A 25,237-nucleotide genomic window follows, 5' to 3' on the forward strand; every position below is an offset into this window, starting at 1 on the left:
ATGCCACGGTACACAGGTGTTAAGACGCATGCAAATGAATATAATTTGAATTTTTCAGTGTTAGATTGCCCTGGATGCCAAGGAAAGGATTGTTGGTGTTATATGCAGCTTTTATTGTCTTAAAAGAGGAGTCAGGAAACTATCTTGGTCGTGAGAAAGCTAAACCTCCCGAGGAAGCAGCCTCATGAGTTGAGGACAGAGATTCTAGCTAATCTGCTTTGCTATCTCCATTTTCTCAATGCTGTGATAGGTTGCTATTCAGGAATTAATGTTTGACACAAAATGACCATTAATGAGAGGATGAGCAAAGCCAAGAACACTGAGGCCATCGGCTAAAGGAGAGTCTGGGGCCAGGACATTTGGCAAGTTTTCTTTAGTACTTAATAAGCAAAGCTTCTATTTGGATGATCAGTGGATAGGGCTGTAAAATTCACCACATCCCTGGAAACCAGGTCAGTCTGCTCTTACAGGCTAAGGAATTGAGGCAGAAGTGCACGTGACTGGCTTGCTGACAAGAAGATTCTGTGGCTAACGGGAAGAGCTGGAAGGGACCCTGGGTCTCATCGGGTCCCACTGCTGCTAGCCACGCAGCTATCCTGTAGCCTTCTGCTTCCAGGTCCTTTACGGCGTCAATGACTGTGGGTCCAAATGACAGGTTGGTGGTTGGGAATTTTGCTCTTTGGATTAGACAAAGCTGTATAAGCACTGAGGTTGCTTTAAAAAGCAAGCGAGCTTAGAGGGGCCAGGCCCACCCGGCGCTCAGGCTTCCTTGCCAGCTGCAAGCAGCAAGGCCATCCAAGATCAGCGGGTTTTCTGAAACCTGGGAGGGCAATGTGCGCCGTTCACTTCTGTCACTAATGTCAGCTGAGACGTGGAATGTGTGGTCATCAAGATGAGGTCTGCTGGGCCCTCGGGGGCCCTCCTGGCCACGTGACCTGGGAGACGGGTTAGACGAAAGCATTTCCTAGGAGAATTCTCTAGGAAGGATTTGGCCAATGGAGGGGACCCTTTGGAGGAGGCTGATCTCACTGGAGACAGTGAACCTACCTGCGACGTGCCTACGTGAAGGAATCCTGCCACAGATGCTGCGGTTCCCTAGAAACCGAGGGCGGGGGAGCACAGAGTTGCACAGACACCCTGTTAGGATCTCTTGTCTATTTCCGGGCTTCTTTCAGCACCATGCTGGGAGGGAAGCCCGGGAGAGGCTCACCCACACAACTAGGCTTGTCAGTGAGGACTTAGTCTGGTCTGTAGAACCCCACAGCGCTCACAGCCCTAAAATAACTCTGATCTTTCTGTGTGCAGTAACAGCAGGGAAGTCTCAACCGTTCCATGAATGTCTGCAGAGCCACCCGGAAGCCACTTCTATTCCCCAACATGTGCTCTCTTTGTCTAACACATGGATGTTAAGCCAGCTCATGACCCCCTCTGGCTTCCAGTGATTGAGAAGGAAGTTCCCAGATAGAAGCTGGGAGAGCAGTTAGGAAGCTATTGCAAGGAAGACTTTGATCAGTTGGTGGCAGTAGAGGTAGTGAGAAGTAGCTGGGTTCTGGTCGTATTTCCAGAATGGAACCAATAAGACCTCAAGACAGATTGGATGTGGGAGGTAAGCAAGAGTCAGCAATGACTTCAAGGTTTTTGATCCAAGCAAACAGAAAGATAGAGTTCACGTGCTGAGCTGGAGAAAGACGGCAGATAACAACATATGGAAGAAGACAAAGAGTTAAATTGTGAATGAACTGTGGGAGAGAGAGAGAGAGAGAGAGAGAGAGAGAGAGAGAGAGAGAGAGAGAGAGAGAGCGCAAGCGAGCCAGGTGCGGTGGTACACTTTTGATCCTGGGCAGAGGCAGAAGCAGGTGGGTCTTTGTGAGTTCAATGTCAGCCTGGAACACATAGCAAGTTCCAGAGCAGTCAGGGACACACAGTGAAACCCTATCTTAATGAGAGTGGGGTGGGGGAGCATATTTATGTTTCAAATTCCTGAAAGTAGAACTCTTTCAAATGATGAGACAAAGGGTCCAGAGACCCTGAAGCAAAATAAAATGAAATCATTCTGATGAGCGAATGTAGAGCCCAGGAAGCTGAAAGGTTACACTGAGCTCTCTGGATGGTCCTCTAAGGAGGCCCAGGTGGGATGAAGCCGCAGGGCGGTGCAGGCATGAAGCACAAGTGGTTAGAGGTCACGCTATAGTGTTAGCGTGAGGTGTGCAGGATTCGGATTGATGAACTCAAACCAAATCGACAAAACGACAGCAGATCAGATCTGTGGCATGACACCAGATCACATAATAAAGCTGGAATCTTGTATGACATACATTTATAATCTTATTGTAACATAATATGATCAAAAGCAGCAGACTGAATGAAAAACTCAACAGATTCTCAGAAATGAAATTTTTTTCCACTGCTGAGCTGACTCCTGTATTTGTTTTAGCTGTGAGGGAGCTCACTGATAGGGACTGGAGAGACAACTCAGTGGTTAAGAGCACATACTGCTCACTGCAGTCCAGAGGCCCCAGGTTCAACTCCCAGCACCACACGGTTCACCACTGTCCGTAACTCCAGTTCCAGGGAATCTGATGCCTGTTCCTGTCCAGACATACAACTGGTGCACAGACATCCATACACATACAGGCAAACACCCATACACATAAATTTAAACAGAACCAAGCTACTCAGTGTTAGACTTTGCATCAACTCATGATGCGTCTTATAAAGTGTGCCCTGTGATGTTTTAAGGGAAGTTCCTTCTAGCCTAGCCATAGCTTGGCCAGATACAACCTTGAACCGTGTTTCCAAATTCAGTAACTCTCAAAGTCCCCTAGCTCAGAGGCCAATGTTTGAGCTGGTGAATGCCACAGCCCCTGGGTCTACTAGACCACGAGAGTGACAATACAGGATTAAACGAGACCTACAGATGTTTGTTTGCATGTCCTGAGTCTACTGGAGAACAGAAAAATTGAGAAAGTCCTTGCCTCACGTTTCTAGTCGATAAATGAATATGAAAAGAAAAAAAGAGATTGTTATATAATCCCCAATATCCCCCAACACCTTGTTTTCTGACTGCTAGTCACCTAGTCTAGACTTTCAACTCTTCACACATGCAACACAAGTCATGTCATTGTAACTAAGTGTGTAATATTTAAATCTCCTGTGCTGGCTTCTCCAGCACACAGGGCTGAGGCAAGGTGGCTCCAGCCCATCTCTCCCTGGGGCTGAGCAGGATGGTGAGTGTTGACAATCCAGACCTCCCCCCTGGCCACCGAGGAGAAAGCAGGAGCTCACTTGATTGCTTTAGGGCAGGAACTTATATAGGGCTGAGGTAGTGGGCGGGAGTCTTGGGGTGGGGTGAGGTGGAGTGAGGAATAAGGGCCAATAATATCCTGCCACGTCAGTGGTGACTAGACAGAGGTGGGTCTAGGTCAGGCTGTGCTGAGTCACTCCTCTCTCCTCAAACTCAAGTTAGGCTCAGGAAGTTACACGGGGCCTCATGAGACCCAATTCTCCCGGCATTATGAAATCTTCTGCATGTTGGTAGATGAGGGAAGACATTCAGCTTTGCAGACTTCATCATTTAGTTCAATAGAAAAATAAAATGACATGGTGGCTGAATACCTCCCCTGGCAGCAAAGACAGTCCCCCAGACAAGTCATTACCTACTGAATTGGAGCTAATTGACATTTGCATGGCTTCACAGGTGTTCGCTCACTCGGCCAAACTAAACAGGTTAATCATCTCCTATTCATGTTTTCTTTTATGAGATACCCTCAGTAAAACCTCTCAAGAAAAAAATACCAAAAAAAAAAAAATTCACGTCTGGGTCCAAGGCATGTTTATCTGGACAAGGTGTTTACACCAGGCCTTGAGACGTGAACACTAGAGAATGCCTACTTCCTCAGAAATAATTAGACAGAGCTCCTCTTCACTAAGTCAGAAAGGGGGAGAATTCCAAATTAGGATCCATGGAATATTGGATTGTGCAAATGAGACCAAAGTAGGGCGTTCGAACAAGGTAGGTGCCGAGCTGAGCAGGACTGCAAAGCTGTTCATCAGTGATGTAGACAAGCAGGTGTTTAGCTACAAGGTCCTGGCAGGAAGACATGAGAGGGCCGCCATCGTGGTCAAGGCTTTTGTGTAGGAGCTTGTGGGAGGCTAATGGAAAAGGGTCTCAAGCCCTGGTCTTACAGAAGCTCAGACATCAGTGATCTACAAAATCAGCCTGATTTCCCCCTTAGATTAACATCACACCCCGAGCCTCTGCCGGTGCCGACTTTGTCTAGGACCCCCCAGTTATCTGCATTCTCCATCCACCACTGACTTCGCTTTGCCCCCTCCTAAAAACGACCCTAACTTAATCCCCTGTTTTTAATCTCTGCTGCCTCTTGTTTCAGTCAAGTAAAGAAAGCAATGTGTGCGTGTAACAATGAGTGTATGTAAAGAAACCCAGACCCCTCTGCAAACAGTAGTCTCCCTCACAGCTCAGTGCTGCAAGCCTCACACTGTCCCCCTGTGCACTGGCTGCGGCTTACATACACTGAACAGCCTCAACTTCAGCGACCAAGCCCTCGTCCTTCTCTGGCGTCGTCTGTGTGCCGATGGTCAGCCTTTCTTTCAAAGTCTCTGTTATAAAAGCAAGAGATACAAGAATTTGGGTTCAAGAAATTAAAAGCCAGGAGGACTGGGGAGATAGCTCAACAGTTCCGACCACTTGTTGCTCTTGCAGAGGACCGGGGTTCAGTTTCCAGCACTTACACAGTTGGTTCACAGCTCTCCATAGCGCCAGCTCTGAGGAATCAGATGCCTTTCTTTGTTCTCCGTGGGCATGAGGTACACACGTGATACACACACATACATACATGTAGACAAAGCATTCATATTTATAAACTAAAACTTTCAAGACATTTTTGGTGTTTTGTTTGTTTGTTTTGAGACAGGATTTCCTCTGTGTAACAGCCCTAGCTGTCCTGAAACTTGCTTTACAGACCAGACTGGTCTTGAAATCACAGAGATCTGCCTGCTTCTGCTTCCCAAGTCCTGGGATTAAAGGCATGCACCATGACATCCGGCATATACGTTTTTTCTTTTTAAAATTAGACATATTGGCATGTGCCTGCAATACCAGCACAGGATAGAGACAAGAGAGACAGGAGTTCAAGGGCATCATAGTTAGTTCAAGGCCAGCCTGGGCTACAATAGGTCCTATCTCAAAACATAAAAAATAAAGCAAACCAGGGTTTGGTTGTTTTTAAATGCATGTAAATAAACCGTAGGTTTCTTGGAGGGTGCACAGTGGCCTCTTCCCAGGGACGGGGCTGCGGTGGGGATTGTCCTTAGAAGGACATTGCTCTGGCATGCCTTCGACACGGGTGCAATGGGTCACAGCTATGCCACTCTTCCTATTCCCACCTAGGATTGTGAAGATGTCCAGCCCCAATCTGAACATTGTGACCTTACTGGGCAGCTGTCTGACTTACAGCAGTGCTTACCTTTTTGGGATTCAAGATGCTTCAGTGGGGAATTCAATGGAAGCGCTCGTTCAGGTAGGTGACACTTTGAAATTTTGTTTTGGACACCATGTTAGATTTTGATGACATTCCATGATAATGACTCTTTCTGTGAGTGGTAGATATGTATCCATGTTATAGTTATGTATTCATGTTATAGGTACCCATTCATGTTATAGTTATGTATCCATGTTATAGTTGTGTATCTGTGTTATAGCTATGTGTCCGTGTTATGGGCACATTCAGTGAGGCCCACTTTCTCTCCCCCCCGTCTTCTGTGGGCCTGACATGTTTAAGATGGAGGAAGGTTCCACTGTGACTCTTGCTTCTGTCCTCGTTTGCCCTCAGATGAGACTGTCCATGCTGTGCATTGGGACATCCCTTGTGTTCGGCCCTATTCTGGGGAAGAGCTGGCGACTCTACAAGGTGTTCACCCAGAGGGTCCCCGACAAGAGAGTGGTGAGTTGGACAGCCGGTACACAATGCTGGGTTGCAGCAGGAGCTGCACGGAGGCTCAGAGCTGGGGAAGTTAGTGCAGATCTCTAGGATATAACTATAGGATGGCTAGAATTCTTGCTCCTCACTTCAATCCTTAGAGTGATGTGGCTCCATAAAGCCCCAGACTTCTATGTCTGAGAGTGAGTGCAGCCAGGAACTAGATCTGGGAGCATGGGCTGCTTTAAGGACACCAGGCTCCACGGGAACCTGTGAGCTGGCCAGTACCTGGCACAGTGGGAGTGAAAACAAGATGCCCAGAGACTGGCTCTTGGCACAGATGGGAGCTGTAAGTGAAAGAGGGAGTGTAGAAAGCTATAGCTAGAAGCAGAATGATTCCTCTCCCTAGGGTGCAGGTCTTTCCCATACAGGCAATTATCTGCCCTGAGAAGGGCATAGCTAAAGCAAGAAAAAGGACTCAGCAGGAAGAATTGACTGAGCAAGCCCTACAGCAGCTAGGTCACCTGCATGGCCCTGACGTCCAGCATTTATTATAATCATACTCTTCCATTTTATCAGATTCCCTGATATGACTACCCAGACCATGAGTCTCTTTGGCTAGAGACTCTCCCAGACTTTTATATTTAATTCTGTCAGACTGCTTCTCTGTGATTATGGGATGTTAAAAACCAAACATTATTGAATCACGGTGGCTACTTAGCAAAAGTTTTTCTGTAAGCACACAGATGCAGAAAGTTGGCTAAAAGGACGGAGTTCATCCCTCTTGATAACGGTTTTTCAAAACTATGGAGTTTTTTTGTTGTTGTTGTTTTTCTTTTTTTCTTTTTCTTTTTCTTTAGGCAGAATTGACACACAAGAAATACAATATTAAAAGTGTGACAAGATACCTGGCAGGGGAACACCATGATCAGAAGGTGGTTTTTCCAGAGAGAGGCTCACACACTTAGGGTGAGCTGACCCCTGAAGTTTCCACACACAGGAAACTCAGCTGCATAAATTGTGGTAGTGAGGGGCTGAAATAGCTCTCTCCCCTGAATAAAAAGTGTGGTATTATGTCAACCGTGAAACATGTGATCCTGCAAACTCCACCATCCCCAGAAGCTCAACATCCTCTGCCCTTTGTCACATTGTTACATTGTCACATTGTTACATTGTTGCATTGTTATATTGCCACTTACATTGTCACATTGTTACATTGTCACATTGTTACATTGCTACATTTGTCGCATTGTTACATCATTACAATTGTCACATTGCTACGTTTGTCACACTGTTACATTGTTACATCCTCCCTATCCCGAGGACACCACTGTTTTGGTTTCTGGCATTAAAGATTAGTTTTCCCTTTCCAGGGTTTTACATCAGTGGAATCATGGGCTGGAGAGATAGCTGAGCAGTTAACACAGTTGGCTTCTCAGCACCCATGTTGGGCATGCGCACATACCTACACAAAAGTGCACGCATGTGTTTAATTTAAAACTAAAAATAAATCTTTTTTTAAAAAACAAACTTTATATTTATTTTATGTGTGTGAGTGCTTTGCCTACACATATATATGTGCACCATGTGTGTGCCTGTGACCAAGGAGGTAAGAATCGGGCATCAGATTCCGCAGAACCGGAGTTACAGATGTGAGCCACACGTGTGTGCTGGGAACCAAATGTAGATCCTCTGCGAGCACTCTTAACCACTGAGTCATCTCTCCAGTACCTAAAAACAAACCACTGAAGAGAAACAAAATTCAGAGTCATCCTTAGCCACATAGTAAGGACACATGAGACCCTATCTCAAAAATAAATAAATGAAAATAAAATTTTGCTGCTGGAGACGTATTTCAGTGGGAAGACTGCCTGCTGTGAACCATGCAGTGGGTACTCTTATTTAATCTGGTTTGTTTTATTCATGTAATTATTTTGAATATAATTACTCATCCACATTGCTGTGTACAGCAGTAGTTTGTCTGTTTGCCCATTGATGGAGTTGGAGCTGTTTCCAGTTTGGGACTAAAACAGATAAAGATGGTGTGAACATTCATGTCCTTATATTTCCATAGATACATGCTTCCATTTTCTTTGCTCAAAACCTGAAAGGAGAATGGTTGGAGCACATAGCAGTGTTCTGCACGTTTTTGTTTTGTTTTTGTTTTTGAGGTGAGGTCTCACTGGGTAGCCCAAGCTTGTGTGTAACTCACTATGAATTCAAGGTTGGCCTTGAATTCACAGAGATCTGCCTGCCTCTGCTTTCTGAGTACTGGAATTACAGATATGTGCCCCACTCCAGGCTAACTTATTCTTCATAGTGCATGCTTTGGTTATTAAATATAAGAAATATTTGCCTAATCGGTGTCATCAAAATTTTTATTTTTCTCCTGAGTTTACTTCTAGAAATTTTAGAGTTTTTTAAAATATGTGTGTGTGTGTGTGTGTGTGTGTGTGACAGGATGGGCACTCTTGCCACAGCATATATATGGCTCTCTCCTTTCACCATGTGGGACCAGGGACCAGCTCAGGTAGTCAGGCTTGCTGACAAGCAGTTTTACCTGTGAGCCATTTCACCAGCTCGCAAACAAGGTTTTAGAGTGGTTTGCCAATCTGCGTAAAAATCACGTTAGGATTATGATGGGAAATGCTTTGAATCTAAGATTAAACTATTGAGAATTGATTTCTTAACAATGATGGTTTTTAATCTATAACTACTGTACATGTCTCCACCTATTTAGGTTTTTATTAATTTATCTCAGCAATATTGTATATTTCTCAGTATAGAGCTTTCACATATTTTTCCAGATTTATTACTCTTTAAGTTGTTATATGTTGCATGTTTTATTGTTTTGTGAACTATACTTTTATATTGATTTTTGCTCAGACGCAGACAGACAGGTGGGTTTTGATGCTGACCGTGTATGTCCATAAAAGTTCTAGCAGTGTCGTTTTTAAGACGGTCTCATAATATAGTCCAAGTTGACCTCTGTCATCTAGGCTGGCCTTGGGCATGGTGGTCTTGCTGTCTCAGCTTCCAAAATGCCAGACTACAATCATTTTAGCATGTGCAGACTTGTAGCAACTTTTTTATTATTATTATTATTGTTGTTGTTGTTGTTAATATTATTTATTTTGGTTTTTTGAGATAGGGTTTCTCTGTAGCTTTTGGAGCCTTTCCCGGAACTTGCTCTGTAGACCAGGCTGGCCTTGAACTCACAGAGATCTGCCTGACTCTGCCTCCCGAGTGCTGGGATTAAAGGTGTGCGCCACCACTGCCCGGCTCTTCCAGCAACTTTTTCATAGACTCCGTTAGATTCTCTGCATTGTTGTCACATCACCTGTGAGTAAAGAGCTCTTTTCTGAGAGAACTGGAAAAAGCAATAGTACAACTTCAAACTGAGGTGATGAGTAAAATATCCTTCAATGGTTGCTATTTTATATAAATATGTGTGCCTTGACCACATGTATATCTGTGCACCATGTGCATGCAGTGCCCAAGGGGGCCAGAAAAGGGCGTCAGATCCCTTGGAACTGGAGTTGCAGCCATTTGTGAGGCTCCAAATGGATGCTGGGAACTGAGCCCACTTTCGGGCTCCCTTCGATTATTCTTGACTGATGGGGAAGCCCTTCTATACTAAGCTTGGATTGGGTGTGTGGCTTATCCCAGTAATCCTAGCACTTGGGAAGCAGAGGCAGGAATTTGGTGAGTTTGAGGCCAGCCAAAGCAAGACCCTGTCTCAAAAACAAAACAAACAACCAAAGGAATCATTGTGTGCATGCATGAAGATGCCATAATGAGTTGCATTATCATGTATAATTAATGTATACTGATAAAAAACATTCTAAAGAATAAACAAAAGCATGGATATTGGCTGCAGTTTCATAGACTCTATTTTTCCAGTTGTGGAAGGCTTTTTGTTTCCCCCCTTAGGTTCCTGATAATTTTTATCAATATTGGTGTTGGGTTTTGTCTAGCAAATTTCCTTGTCTATTGAAGTTGTCATATTATTTTCTTGTTTGATGTGCTCATATGATGGGTTGTGTTAAAATGATTGTAGAATGCCCAAACAAACTTGTATTCCTGGATAAATTCAAGTTGGTCATGCGCTACTATATGCTTTGTGTTTGGTAGAATTCCTCTTTATAAAAATTTTGTTTGGATTTGCACACTTATGCTTTTAGCGGCTATTGCTTTGCAGTTTTCTTTTCTTATAGTGCATTCATTTACCTAGTTTGGTATTAGGGTAATCCTGATGTTGTAGAATGAGCTGGGAGCAATCCTTCCTCTTCAGTTGTAGATAAGGGTAAATTTGCTGTGCACTTCTCACCACGCAGCAGGGTCCTTCCCTTTCTTCTCATCCCAATCTGTGTGCTGTTGTTTTCAATTTTACATGTACTATAAGCCCCCATCAGTTGTCATAATTTTTATTAAACAATTATCTCATAAAGGTATTTAGGAAAATAAATCACACATTTTCCTGCATAGCTGGCATTTCCAGTGCTCTTAATTTCCTGCACACATTTTGTTTGTTTGTTTTTTGAGATGAGGTCTCACTATGTAGCCCTGATTGGCCTGCCACTCACAGAGATCCACCTGCCTCTGCCTCCCAAGTGCTGGAATTAAAGAAGTATATAACCACCTTCAGCCTTATATCCTCATTTTCATTTGGTATCATTCCCTTTTGACCTGAAGGATTAAAAACATTCAAGTGTGAGTGTAGAAGTGCTGAACCCTTTCAGCTTCATAGGACTGATGATGTCTTTATTTTGACTGTATTTCCAAAAGAAATATTGCCACGAGCTTGTTGTGTAGTGTTGGGGGTGGAGCACAGAGTCACTCACACTAGGCAGTGTATCTACCGCTAGCTGCATCCCAACCTTTGGATGTTTCCTTTGGTTTCCGTACTTGGATGAAGATGATCTCTCCCACTGTCTTCTCACTTGACCTTATATGGTGAGGTCTGACTCCTGATCTTTGCTCCTCCGTACAGAGTGTGTCTTTTCCCCTAATTGCTAGCAGTGGTTTCTCTTGTGAGCAATTTGATTAAGCAAAGTTTATCTTGCTCTTGCGAACTTTATAACTAGCTTGCTTCCTTCCTTTGGTGGTTGTCAAGAACATGCATCTACCACATCCATCACCCTGTAGAAAACTGAGCTCCAAATAGATCAAGGATCTCAACATTAGACCAAATACCCTGAACGTGGTAGAAAAGAAAGTGGGAATAGGCTTGGACTCACTGACACAGGTAAAGGCTTTCTGAATGAACACCATAGGCATTAAGACCAACAAGTAATGAACGGGACTTCGTGAAACTAAAAACTTCTGTACAGAAAGGACACCATCATTTGGACAAAGCAGAAGCCTACAGAATGGAAAACACTTTACCAATTAGATAGTTAGCTAGAATATATAAAGAACTAAACATAAAAAATCAAGAGTGTTATACATATTTTTATGAATTTGTCATAAACAGTTTAAGATTTATTGTCATAAAAACATTCTCGCTTCATAAAAGAAGAGTCCAAGATGAGCACCTGTCTCTGCAGCTCATGCTGAGCCTTAGCGCAGTGCAAGAGGAAAATGTACTTGTCAGGAACCTGCTATAGGACGCGTGCAGAGAGGAGAGATGTGAGCAGCCTTGAAGTAACCATGACCGCAACTGCTTAATATGGAAAAGGGATCCCGGTGACTGCTTGGACAGATGATGGTGGGATTTTGACTCTGCAGAAATGAAAAGCCCGGGTGTTGAGAAGGCTTAGTGAGTAAAGGCACTTGCTGCCAAGTTTGATGGTCTGAATTTGATCTCTAAAACCCATGTGATGGAAGGAAAGAACCAACTTCCACAAGCTGGTCTTTGACCTCTGAGTGTATGAACATGCACATATAACACAATACATGAATATATTTTTTTTTAAAAAATAGCTCTTGGGGCCAGCGACCTAGGCTGGAAAAGGCCTGAGGCGGCGAGCTCCACAGGAGGGAACTGAGACAGTGATGTAGGCCTGAGCAGGCCTGAGATGGCAAGCTCCATGGGAGCAGGAGCAGATCCAGACCAGGGGCATTTGCAAGGCAGGACTGAGCCAACAACCTGGGCCAGAGCAGACCTTACGCAGCGACCTCCACAGGAGTAGGTACAGGGGAGCAACTGCCGAGCAAGTGGGCCAGAGCCAGAGACCCCTGTGGGGGTCCAGGCATGAATCTGGGACCTTCGAGGGAGTAGACCTGAGCCAGGACCTCTGTGGGTCTGGGCATCCAGTCTGGGACCTCTGAGAGAGTAGGCAGGAACCAGAAATCTCTGCAGGTCCAGGCATGAGTCTGGGACCTTCAAGGGAGTAGATCAGAGCCAAAGACCTTTGCAGGATCAACCCCAAACCAGGGACCTCTCCAGGAGCAGATCCAGACCAGGAACATTTAGAGAAACAGGTCTGAGCTGGCAACCTAGTCCAGAGCAGGCCTGAGACAGCAAACTCCACAGAGCAGAGCAAACCCTGGGAACGCTGAGCGACCTCCAGGAACATGGTGTGACCAACAGGGTAACTAGAACTGTGGCGCTGACTGTACCATGAGGAACAACCATCTGAGCCTTGGATCCACCTAGATTAATCACCAGAGTCCCAGACAGCCTCAACCACACCAATTAGAGGAAAAGATGAGTAGACAAGGTAAGAACACACACAACACCACAAAGAGCAAAATGACACCAGTAAAACCTAACGACCCTACAACAGCAAGACTCGAACAACCAAATGTAGATGAAAGAGAAGAAAATAACATAAAAAATAACTTCAGGAAAATGTTTGAGACTCTTAAGGAAGAAACAAGAAATTCCCTCAAAGAAATGGAGGAAAAGACAAACAAAAAATTGCAAGACATTAGCAAATCCCTTAAAGAAAACCAAGAAAATATAATCAAACATATGAAAGAAACTATTCAAGACTTGAAAACTGAAATAGAGACAATAAAGAAAGCACAAGCTGAGGGAATTATACAAACAGAAATCATGAGAAAACAATCAGGCACCACAAACACAAGCAAAAACAGCAGAATACAAGAGATGAAAGAGAGACTCTCAACCACCGAGATACAATAGAGGAAATACACTCATCAGTCAAAGAAAACATTAAATCTAACAAAAGCTTAACATAAATTATCCAGAAAATATGGGACACCATGAAAAGGCCAAACCTAAGAATAACAGGTATAGAGGAAAGAGAAGTTCAACTCAAAAGCACAGAAAATATATTTAACAAAATCATAAAAGAAAACTTTCCCAATCTAAAGAAAGATGTGCCTATGAAGATACAAGAAGCTTATAGAACACCAAATAGATTGGATCAAAAAAAAAAGTCCCCTTGCCACATAATAATCAAAACACTAAACATACAGAATAAAGAAAGAATTTTAAGAGCTGCAAAGAAAAAAGGCCAAGTAACAAAACTTTCAATCACTGTAAAAGGATAAAACAAGATATTCCATGACAAAACCAGATTTAACCAATACCTAGTCACAAACCCAACCCTACACAAAGTACTAGAAGGAAAACTCCAACCCAAGGAAGTTGGCTACATCAACAAAAACACAGATAATAGATGGACTCACAACAGCAAATTCCAAAGAAGGGGAAAACACAAATTAACATCACCAACAACTAAACTAAATTAACATAAGATAACTATCACTGGTCTTTAATATCCCTTAATATAAATGGATTCAACTCCCCTATAAAAAAGACACAGGCTAACAGATTAGGTACAAAAACAGAATCCATCCTTCTGCTGCATACAAGAGGAAATCTCAACACTGAACATCTATGCCCCAAATACAAGGGCACCCTCATATGTAAATAAAGAAATGTAAGAATGGCCAAGATCAAAAACACTGATGACAACTTATGCTGGAGAGGTTGTGGGGTAAAGGAACACTCCTTCATTGCTGGTAGAAGTGCAAGCTGGTACAGCCCCTTTGGATGTCAGTGTGGCAGTTTCTCAGAAAATTATGAAACAACCTTCCTCAAGACCCAGCAATACCACTTTTGGGTATATATCCGAAGGATGCTCAACCGTGACATGAGGACATGAGCTCAACTTTGTTCATAGCAGCATTGCTTGTTATAGCCAGAACCTGGAAACAACCTAAATGCCCCTCGACCAAAGAATGGATAAGAAAAATGTGGTACATTTACACAATGGAGTACTACGCAGCAGAAAAAATAATGACATCCTGAAATTTGCAGGCAAATGGATGGAGCTAGAAAACATCATTTTGAATGAGGTAACCCAGACCCAGAAAGACAGTTATCACATGTACTCACTCATAAGCCTACAAATTACAATCCCAGAGAACCTAGACAACAATGAGGACCCTAAGAGAGACATACATAGATCTAATCTACATGGGAAGTTGAAAAAGACAAGATCTCCTGAGTAAATTGGGAGCATGGGGTCCTTGGGAGAGGGTTGAAGGGGAGGGGAGAGGTAGAGAGGGGAACAGAGAAAAATGTAGAGCTCAATAAAAATCAATAAATAAGAAAACATTCTCTCATACTAGTCAAATTATAGAAAAATGCTAATAATTCCTCCGTCTTTAAATCCATACCTGAGCCAATGGCTAAGTCTGGTTGTAAAACCTCTCCATTTCTCTACGTGCTCATAGAGCTACATTTAGAAATAAAAGTGAACTTCCTTTATAATACCCCTGGAAACCTCTGCCAGAAAAGTTAGGACATCAAAATATTAAACCAGCTGAGTGGTGGTGCACGTCTTTAATCCCAGCACTCGGGAGGTTGAGGCAGGTAGAGTTCTGAGTTTGAGTCCAGCCTGGTCCAGTGGACAAGTTCCAGGACAGCCAGGGCAAAGAGAAACTATCTTGAAAATCAAAACAAAATAAAAAACAAAATGTTAAACAAATGGAAATGTTTAGTGGCACCAATAGTAATAACTGAATACTTATGAGGAGGCATTCAGTCTTACAGCCTCATCCTGAACGGGGTTAGTGGTGGTGGCGTTGATGGCTGGGTCCTACGGAGTGCTGTTACTGTAGCCCACAGCTCAGAGCACAGGGCACACTCTAGCAACTGTGTTAAATACAGCCAGCAATCAAGGAGACATTTTGACCATGACTCTTTTTGCAGATTATCAAAGACCTGCAGTTGCTGGGGTTGGTGGCAGTCCTGGTGGTAGCTGATGTTATCCTGCTTGTCACGTGGGTGCTGACTGATCCCATCCAGTGCCTCCAGATCCTTGGAGTGAGCATGAAGGTGAGGGCCTACCCCTAGGCCTTCTAATTCTTCATGTGGGCTGGGTTCTGTGCTGGTGGTCATGTCAGCAGCACTCACTGAACAGCTGTCCTGCAGAGAAATCAGGAGCCGTGGCTGCCCTGGGCACCCTGTCACTTGTCTGTGGGCTGTTCTGCCACCCACAATGCTCCTCGTGCCCCTGATCTTCTCGTGGGTGTCCTCCCAGATGTCAGTGCATGGGGAATCTGCCTGACAACTCTCTCGGCTTGCAGTCACTGTTGAGAGATACAGGTGATATCTTGAGGCTGTCTCTAATTCTTCAGCTTCAGTTCAAATCACACCCTGCACCAGCCATGCTCCTGGGGGAAGGCTGCAAAACCTCTCCTTTCCAGAGAGGGATAAGGAGGAGGTAACAAGATCACCTTCTTCACTGAGCTCAAGTGAAGATTAGGAGAAAGAGTTCAGATACAGGGCTGAGAGGAATCAATACTACAAGGGCCAGTGAAGACTATTTTTTAATAATTGTTCACAATGTGAAATACTCTTGTAATTTTGCTGAGGTGCTGTCTGGAGCCACCATGGTAGCAAAGCCCACACCCTCGGGTAAGCCCCTAAGTGGCCCTGTGTCTCTAGGCACCCACCTTTTCTCCCTTCCCTCTCGCTCAGGCACTCTGGTTTAGGTTCTAACAGAACATAAACTTTTCTACATTTTTCTCCCGTTTTTACGTACTGAGCGGGGAAATTCTCTGCTAGGAAGGAGTTCATATCCCTGGAAGTTCACAGAGCTCTGCTGTGTGGTTCCAGGAATTTAATGCCCTTGGTTCTGACCTTGTGTCCGTCACAGGTGACAGGGAGAGATGTGTCCTGCTCTTTGACCGACACACACGCCTGTGCTTCGCGGTACTCCGATGTCTGGATTGCTCTGGTTTGGGGATGCAAGGTTGGTACCACAACTCCACAGGTTACAGGCCGTCTCCAATAAGATAGGTTTGGAAAGAGAATGGCGAATTAATGAGATTTATTCATGGACAGAGATGACAGAGAATGGTGAGCTCAGAGCCAGCCTGGGCTCATGCGGAAGTCCCAAACTGTGAACCTTTTATTTCTTTACCGTTTACATGTGGAGGGGCACTTTTGCAAACCCTCATGGGCCTTCTTTCAGTCTACCAACCAATCACTGGAGTCAGCTTCTCTCATGTTAGGATTTGTTTTTCTGTTTGGGGTGAGTTTCTCGGGGAGAAAGTTTGTTTGTTTATTGGGGGTCCTCATTGGTTGTGTAAGCCAGGCTGTCGTTGAACTCACAATGTGACTCACTGTAACTGATTTAGGAGTGCTTCTCTTTTCTTTTCTTAAAGAATCAAGGAAGCAAACAGCCATCACTCGCTTGTATCCTGAAAATGGTTAGGAATTGAACCCCTGAATGCTACCAAATGGCGCTGACCTCTGACCTTGCCCCTTCCATAATTCCCCTCAAGTAGGGACAATGATACAGCCCCTTTAAAGCCGCTTTCACCCGCTTAGAGTTTCCAGCCACCCCTGCCCTTAGTGAGGGATGCAGAACTTTCCATCTTATTATTCTTGTTCTTCCTCTGGCTCTGGACACTTCTGAAGCACTCGGTCATCTCAGTTCTTGGATTCTGGAGCTTATCCTCCACTTCATCCCTTCACCCCACGACCTATACACCTCCTCCATTATTTGCTGTGCGTTTCCATGGCGCTTCTTTTCACTACCACGGTGTCTATAGGATATGAGGAAAGGAATACCGCCTCAGCCAACCTCCTGGGGGTACCAGCCAGCAAGGAGCTCCTGAGGAGGCCTGGCCTCCCACCCCCGCCCCAAGCTTGCTAACAAAAGGCAGATGACAATCAAGGATCAGATGTGACACCCTCAAATAGCAGTCATGGGCACACTGGCTTTTACTCATACCTGTTTCCCTCTGTAGCAAGAATATTGATGAAATTAATATTCCCTTATTATGGAATTAAACTGTTTTATGAAAATCATATCTAACATTTCAGAATCACAGAATTAGTTTTATTCACCTTTGGTAATGATGTAAGTGCTGAGTGCCACTCAGTGGTACCAGTTACCCAGGAGTCGTCAGTGAAGATCCGATGGTGGCTGGCTTTGACCCTGCACCCCCATTTGGTAGAACCAAAGCTTCCAAAGTTACCCCTAAGAGTCACGCCTGCAGTTGGAGTTGGCCAGGTCATGTGATGTCAGAGTCAACAGGACACCTGGCCTGACTTTCCTTCTCCCCAATCCCCTTGGTTCTCAGCCTCACCTCCTACCCAATGTGTATTCCAGTTCTGAACAAGGGCGTGACTGGCCTCCTCTCCTCTCCCTACCAGCCAAGCCCTCCATTCTGCTGTTGTTGCCCTCCTGATGTTATTGCCCTTGTTGTTTTGAGTCAAGTGGCCCAAACTGGTCTCAGACTCACAGCAATCCTGCTGCCTCAGCTTCACCAGTGCGGGGATGCCTAGTTACCCATCATGCCTGGTTGTGAATGTCCTTGGTCGCAATGGTTTGTAGCATAGTGCTCTGAGCAAGTCAGAAAAACCAGTGCATACAGAATCTGTACACCAAGGATGGCCAATGAAAACTTTGATGTCCAGATGTACGCAGCTGCCTCTGGGGAAACAGCACTGTCAGGGACCATGCCATTTTCTCCCTAGTACAAGTGAGAACCAGGAGGACAGATTTATGCTTGTGAAGAGAGAGAGAGAGCTGGGCCCTAGTTCCTTGTGGTAGAGGCGGGGAATGTCACAAAGCAGTTCAGAGGTATCGCCTACTGCCTGTGCCTCCCCTCCTTCTTGCTGGGGTCCCAGCCTGCCTTTGTTCTCCTCTTTTTCCATCTTTCTTCTCCCAAGAACCCCTGCTGCACAGAGCACCGGTAGCCTATGGAGTTCCTTTGTGTGGAGCAGAAAACCGTGCTCTTGCAGGCAGAGGCAGACCTGCAGGTGCAGAGCCTGGCAGGCAGATGGTGCCTTTGAGTACCCTGGGAAATCAAATAACAACCCCTCCCTCTGGCACTGCCCTGCTGCTGTAGCACAGGACTGAAGAATCAGACCTCAGGTCCCTTCTGGTTCCCACATGCCACTCAGCCTTGCTCACTGCCAAGCCATAATGGATATGTAGCACGCCCCCCCCCCCCCGACATAAACAACAGCAGGAGCCGGCTCCCCTGCCTTCCGCATGCCCACTGCCCGTCTGTGGAACTCCTAGGCACCTCCACTAGGCTCTGTGCCTTCTCCCCGAAGAATCTGATAGCTTGTTCGCCAGCCTCTGGTAAACTTATTCTTAGTGAAGGACCAGAAGTGATGTTCAGAACCCATAGGTAGAAGGATTTATCTCCTGGTTTCTAGGGACGTCTCTTAGTGTGAGCTCATAGCAAATCTTTAGGCAGATATGATTAGCCCGGTGTCACTGGCCCCAACCCTGTTCCCCTGACCTGTGGTTCCTGCTCCTCCTGCAGGGACTGCTACTGCTGTATGGTGCTTACCTGGCTGGCCTGACCAACCATGTCAGCTCTCCTCCGGTGAACCAATCCTTGACCATCATGGTCGGAGTCAACCTCCTGCTGCTCACCGCGGGCCTGATTTTCGTGCTCACCAGATACTTGCACTCCTGGCCCAATCTAGTCTTTGGATTCACATCTGGAGGGATCTTCATTTGCACAACCACTGTGAACTGCTGTGTGTTCCTTCCCCAGGTACGCAGGAGTGCTTTGCAGGGTTCTTCACGGGGCGCAATGGGTCACTTGCTTTCCCTGCAGTCATGGTGGTCAGAAGAAGGCCTACAGCCCCTCCGTACCTCTTCAATGCTTAGGAGAAGACAGCTCTGTTCCCGAGTCAGGCCAAATAAGGCGACCAGTGCTGGGGGGTCTGTTCCTCGAGGTGACCGCTCCCCTGCTTCCCACCCAGCTCCCACTCTGCTCTGAAACTTACTGTGTAGCTCAGGCTAACCTCAAAGAAGAAAGCCTTTTCCTTTCTAATTTGGGATTTGGGATTGCAGGTTCATAGAGAATTTTCTGTTAGAACTTCGAGGTGTAGAATGGTTTTCCTAGCCAGGTGTGGTGGTGCACCCCTGTGACCCCAACACCTGGGAGAAGGAGGCAGGAGAGTTGAGTCGCCCTCAGATACACAGTGAGCTTCTCTCTCTCTCTCTCTCTCTCTCTCTCTCTCTCTCTCTCTCTCTCTCTCTCTCTCGGCCACACAGAGTATCCTCTTTATGAAAGGGAGAAATTAGCCCAGTGGTGGTAGCACACACCTTTAATTCCAGCAATCAGGAGGCAATCTGTGAGTTCAAGGCCAGCCTGGTCTACAGAGCAGGTTCGAGGATACAGGATATCCAGGGCTGCACAGAGAAACCCTGTCTTGAAACACACACTGTAAATGGAGACTACTTTTCCATTTTCTGGCTACCCAGACCCAAATAATCACACAGAAACTATATTAACTACAACACTGCTTGGCCTATTAGCTCAGGCTTCTTATTAACTAACTCTTACATCTTAAATTAACCCATTTCTATTAATCTATGTATCGCCATGAGGCTGTGGCTAACCAGTAATCTTTCTTCTTTGGCAGCTATATGGCATCTGCCTGACTCAGCCTTCTTTCTCCCTGCATTCAGTTCAGTTTTCCTACCTGCCTGTATTCTGCCCTGCCAAAGCAGCTTCTTTATTAACCAATGGTAATAAAACATATTCATAGCATACAGAGGGGAATCCTACATTAATACATACACACACACACACAGAGATATTAAAATATATTTCCTATTATGTAGGTTAAGAATAAAATCAAATAAAGGAGGAAGGCAGAAGCAGAGAATGCATCCTGGCAAGGAGAGAAGAGGTGGGGAAATCTTTAAGCCTGGTGGCTGTTTTCCTGAACTGATGGGCCACAGGGCCTTATCCATCACCTCAGTGATCTAGCCGCTGGATGCTTTCTTTTTCCCTCTCGCTCTCCATTTCTTCCCTGAGCCTAGCCCCCATTCTGAATCCCTTCCTGTGGTGAAACTCACGGCTCATCCCACTGTTGACTGTCAAGGTTGCAGACAACTCTGGACCACCACGGCGTGACACGTAGGCACTTCAGTCTCCTTCCTGCTCAATAGTTCTCAACAAAACATTCAGCAAATAAACAAATGGGGGGGGGGGCGTTGTGCACGAGTGGATAAACCTGGGTGTGGCTTTTGTGTTACAAACTGGAGGGACTTCGCAGCATCTTAACACTGTAAGAACTGGGCTAGAGAAGACCACTACGAGTGGAGGCTCACCTGGGTGGTGGTGGCGCACGCCTTTAATCCCAGCACCCAGGAGGCAGTGGCAGGTGGATCTCTGTGAGTTTGAGGCCAGCCTGGTCTACAGAGTGAGTCCAGGGGGAGCAGGACTGTTTTACATAGAAATCCTGTCTTGAAAAACCAAACCAAAACAATAACAAAAGGAGTGGCGGTTCATTGTTTGGGATCCTCTTCCCTAGGAGATATGGAAGTGAGGAGAAACTTTGGGGTGGCCTAGCCTTTTTTTGCCATTCCTTTTCTTTTTTATTTACCTGTGAAAGAACTAAGCATTTGCCTTTCCAGCTTCCCGCTGGCTAGAGGTATCCCCAGAAACGCTAGAGGTTTCCTGGGGGGTGTCTTAGAAACTTCCTACCTTCCTGAAAATAAATAAATAAATAAAGACAAATATTGTTGGCATATCCCTTCTTTCTGCCTTGAATCCCTGAATATATGTAATGCCTGGCGTGAAGGCAGTCAGTTGTGATCGATAAAATTTATTTATTATACTGTAGCTCCTTCTGTGTAAAGGTATACAATCAGCAGAGGGTTTTTTGACGTTATTTTTATTTGGTTTTGGTTTTTTGGTTTTCAAGACAAGGTTTCTCTGTTTAACCGTGGCTGAACTCTCTCTCGGTAGACCAGGCTGCTCTCCATCTCAAAAGAGATCCACCTGCCTCTGTCACAGACTAAAGGTCTGTGTCACCACCTGGCAAAAGGATTCTTGAGGAAAACCTGCGGGCACAAAGGAGAGCACATGGCTGAAGGTCCGGTCTTCTTCTATGGTTGGAAATGTTCCAAGATATTTATTCTGCTTGGTCAACAGGATTCCAAGGGCATTGCCTCTTTTCAACAAAAGCAAAGCCCAAAGTCAGGAGTCTAGTCTTAGATAATAAAATATTGAGTAAGGATGAAAACCGATGCTAAATTGAAATGAAGCCCTGAATAGGCAATTTAGACACCACAAAATATTGAGTTAGCAAACTAAGGGAGCGAAAGGCAGATACAAGAGACTAAATTTTAAAATATATAAAGAATAGGTCTGGGGCAGAGTTTATAGTGAACAGAGAAAAGAGAGGGAGGGGAGGGGGAGGGGAGAGAAGGTGAACACTAACCACCAAGGAACTCCGAAGGAAAGGCTTTCTGAGTAACACGCCCTGTGAAAACGGAGGCAGTCTCCCTGGCTGGTCCTGGATTGTGTTCTTTTTGTCCTGAGCCTCAGCAGAGGACTCCTTCCTCTGGCGTTAGAATCCTCTGCAGCTGTGATGAACAGATTAACCGCTATCTCCCAGAATTTACCTACTGTCGCCAACTGTGCCGGAGCGCGAGCGGGGAAGGGACCGCTATTGAGTCCCGGAATGTGGTGGGTGGGCTACCGTCCCTCCCCTGCCTCACCCCTTTTCCTCCTGGTTTTCTTGGCCTTCCTGTCTCTTTACCTCTCCTCTCTCTCTCTCTCTCTCTCTCTCTCTCTCTCTCTCTCTCTCTCTCTCTCTCTCTCCCCCCCCCCCCCCCCCTTGAACTGACCGTGTTCTGAGACTAAACTATATTTTATAGTATTATAGTTTTAGGGGCTAAGTCGTTTTTCATCAGAGAAAAATGACCGAGGTCTGTTCCTAAATTGATTTCTCCTCTGAGCTCAGAGATGTTTGGTAGAAGCACGGCTTGCTCTCCCTGTGAGACTCGCGCTGTGCCCCCAGGGCCGAGAGACAGCTGAGCACAGTAGGGAAGACGTCCGAGGGGAGCTAAGGGAGGATCCGATGATGACTGAAAGGGAGGCGAGTCCTGGGCTAGCCGGAGCCTTCGCGAGCTGCTGTCGGAAGGGTCTCTAGGCGGCGCTGGAGAGCAGGGTGAAGCGACTGTAGGCAAGGGAACTAAGCTTGTACACAGCTCTCAGGAAATGCCTGGGTGTCTCTGATGCCAAGTGCTGAGGTCATCGCCAGCCTCCAGCCAGCCCCTGCTTTTGTGACCTGAGTGTGAACCCATCCCCCAACTCTTCCATTCCATCCCGAAAGGCAAAATTCCGAGGATATTTTCTCTTTCAGCCCCGCATCCGCGACACACTTAGGACTTGTCCCCTTTCCCTTGTACCCACAAGACTGGAGAACATCGTTTATTTATTTGGGAGTCCTTTGGTCATATCTTAGCTGGTACGTACAGGCAGTGACGCACAGGGTCCTTCCCCTCTTTAAGTCTGGTGGGAAGCTGATATAAGAGGAATTAAGATACGTGTGCCAAATGCTTTGGAAGCTGCCCTAGACTTTCCTAGAGCTCGCCGCATCTTCACAACAAATGGGCGTTGGAGGTCAGTCTTGAGACAAATGCAGCAAGCAGGTAGAAAGAAATAAGACACATGGTGCACGGAGGGAGGTCAGGGGACAACTTTCAGGAGGAATTGGTTTTCTCCTTTCGCTGTGGGAGTTCCTGGGAGTGAACCCAGGTCACCAGGCCTAATGACAAGCACCCCTACCTACTGTGCCTTCTTGCCAGTCCACTCTTTGCTATTTTTCAATTGATTTTATTTTTATTAATCTTTTATGTGCCCGCATGTATGTCTTTGCACCATGTGCATTCTTGGTGCCCACAGAGTCCAAAAGAGGGTACCAGACCCCCTGGAACTGGAGTTACAGACAGTTGTAAGCCAATAGATGGGTGCTGAAACCCGAACTGGGGTCCTCTAGAAGAGCAGACAGTGCTTTGAACTGCTGAGTCATCTCTCCAGCCTCTCTGCTAGTTATGAAATAGAGATAAGGTGAGAGGGTCGAGGAGCATCTCTGTGGGTTTCTAGAAGCACAGTGTGGCCCGATACCACACAGATTCCCATGGGTACTGGTTTCCTGTGGCTGCTGTAATAATTGCCAGTGGCTTTAAACGAAACAAATGTATTGTTTTTGTCTTAGGGTTTCTATTGCTGGGAAGAGACACCGTGAGCACAGCAACTCTTATAGGAAACATTTAATTGGGGTGGCTCACTTACAGTTTTAGAGGTTCAGTCCATTATCATCAGGGCAGGGAGCATGATGGTGCACAGGCAGACACGGTGCTGGAGCTAACAATCCTTGCATCTTGACACAGAGGCGACAGGAAGTTGATTAACAGTCACACTAAGGGAAGCTTTAGCAAAAGAGGCCTCAAAGTGTGCCCCCACAGTGACACACTTCCTCCAACAAGGCCACACCTCCTAATAATGCCACTCTTTTTGGGGACCATTCTCTTTCAAACCACCAGTCTTGCAGTTCTGTAGGGAAGATACCTGAAATGGGTTTTATTTGACTATAACCAAAGTATCCATAGATCTGTATTTATTCTTCGGACAAGAGGAGAATCCATTTCTTGGTTTTTCCAGTTTCTAGAGGCCCCCTGTCTTCTTTCACTCATGGTCCTCCTTCCCCTTTCTGACCCAGCAAAGGGGCATCTTCATGGCCATCCCTCCTCTCTCTCTTTACCCCCACGTTCTTCTCTGACTCTCTTCCTCCTCTCTTATATGGACTCTTTAATGACAATGGACCCTAACTGAATAATCCTTCCATCCCCAACCTTAACATTACATTCACGAAATTCCATTGGCCATCTGAGATAACAGTCAACCAAATGCAAGGACTCAGAGACAGGTAAAAGACGTGAGGAGCCAGAACGTGTGCTATAACATCCACGTCACCCAGAGGCCAGAAAAATTTTTTTTTTGCTGGTCCTTTGGAGGAAGTGTTTTGATCCTTGAGGATTGATTATGGATATCCCAGAAAATGCAAAGAGTCGAGTCTTGAGGACCAGGACCTTCCAAAAGAAGGAACTGAAAGGGATTGGAGGACTTTGGTCAATGGTGCCTTGGCTCCACCAGCTTAGGGGAGCTAAACCCAAGACTAACATGGCCTTGAGCTTGTAGTGAGCTAGTCCTTGGCAGCCATGCTGGCATGGCTCCAGCAGGGATACTGAGATGCCAAAGGTAAGAGGTCTCTGCCTCTACTGCTGCGGTCTCTGGTCATTCACATCTTCAGCACTTGCTAGGTAGATACAGTGTCTCTGGAACTCTGTAGCAGACTCCTGTCTGAGAATGTTCTAGCTCACTTCTGACACTATGAAAGATGACCAGCCCATGCCTCTACCGAGTGCTCCCCAAGGACAGTTTCTGGACACCCAACATTCTGTCTCTTCATCAGTTACATGAGAATCCAAAGTGTGGTGGTCCTGATTCCAGCTGTCGAAAGTGATGTGTGACCGTTGGAAAGTCACACTCCTACCCACTTTCGCTGTTGAAAATACAGTCATGTGTCATGCCTGACATTCTGTTTTTGTTTTTCTTTTTGGGGACCTGTGGGTTTTTATTTGGTCTTTGGTCATTAATTTGGAGTAGAAAGCCTCCAACAATGAACTGGGCTCGCAAGAGGGAACACATCGTTCCTCAACAACTGAAAATGCCAAGAGGAACTACACACTAGTAGAAGAAGCATCATAGACACGTTCTTGTTCAGTCAGCTCCCAACCAGGAGCTTTAGAAGGCTGTTTGAGACACATGTTTGCTCTGATTTCCTTTGACACTTTGACCCCAGAAAGGCTGTTGTGTATCATAGTCTGTCTTATTCTTGGGCATTTTTAAAGCATGACACCTTAACATTTCCTGTGTTTTCTGTCATTACTGCCCATGAACACTGCAGAGCAAATGGCATTGCAAGGAGTAAATAGCTTGTGCATATGTGTGTTGGTGACAGTGTCGTCCCTTGGTATTTACGAGCAAGAGCAAGGGAAGTATTTCTGGGCGTGTGATTAAATAAATAACATGTG

The 25,237-nt window shown here is 45.6% G+C and overlaps 1 protein-coding gene and 1 pseudogene across 2 annotated transcripts in view; both read left to right on the plus strand.

Annotated features, from left to right (window-relative positions):
- Positions 1 to 25,237, plus strand: part of Gpr156 (G protein-coupled receptor 156) — a 62,523-nt gene that overhangs the window by 29,893 nt on the left and 7,393 nt on the right. The window contains exons 3-7 of one of the 2 annotated variants that reach the window (XM_057765872.1): positions 5,411 to 5,540; positions 5,853 to 5,963; positions 15,073 to 15,198; positions 16,022 to 16,117; positions 18,654 to 18,890. In XM_057765872.1, the coding sequence (XP_057621855.1) occupies positions 5,411 to 5,540; positions 5,853 to 5,963; positions 15,073 to 15,198; positions 16,022 to 16,117; positions 18,654 to 18,890 (700 nt within the window). The remainder of the gene's footprint in view (positions 1 to 5,410; positions 5,541 to 5,852; positions 5,964 to 15,072; positions 15,199 to 16,021; positions 16,118 to 18,653; positions 18,891 to 25,237) is intronic. The other variant, XM_057765874.1, reaches the window with a different exon arrangement.
- LOC130872331 (U1 spliceosomal RNA) lies at positions 6,840 to 6,994 on the plus strand (annotated as a pseudogene).

This window comes from Chionomys nivalis, chromosome 3, assembly GCF_950005125.1.
Source record: "Chionomys nivalis chromosome 3, mChiNiv1.1, whole genome shotgun sequence".
NCBI classification, from domain to species: domain Eukaryota; kingdom Metazoa; phylum Chordata; class Mammalia; order Rodentia; family Cricetidae; genus Chionomys; species Chionomys nivalis.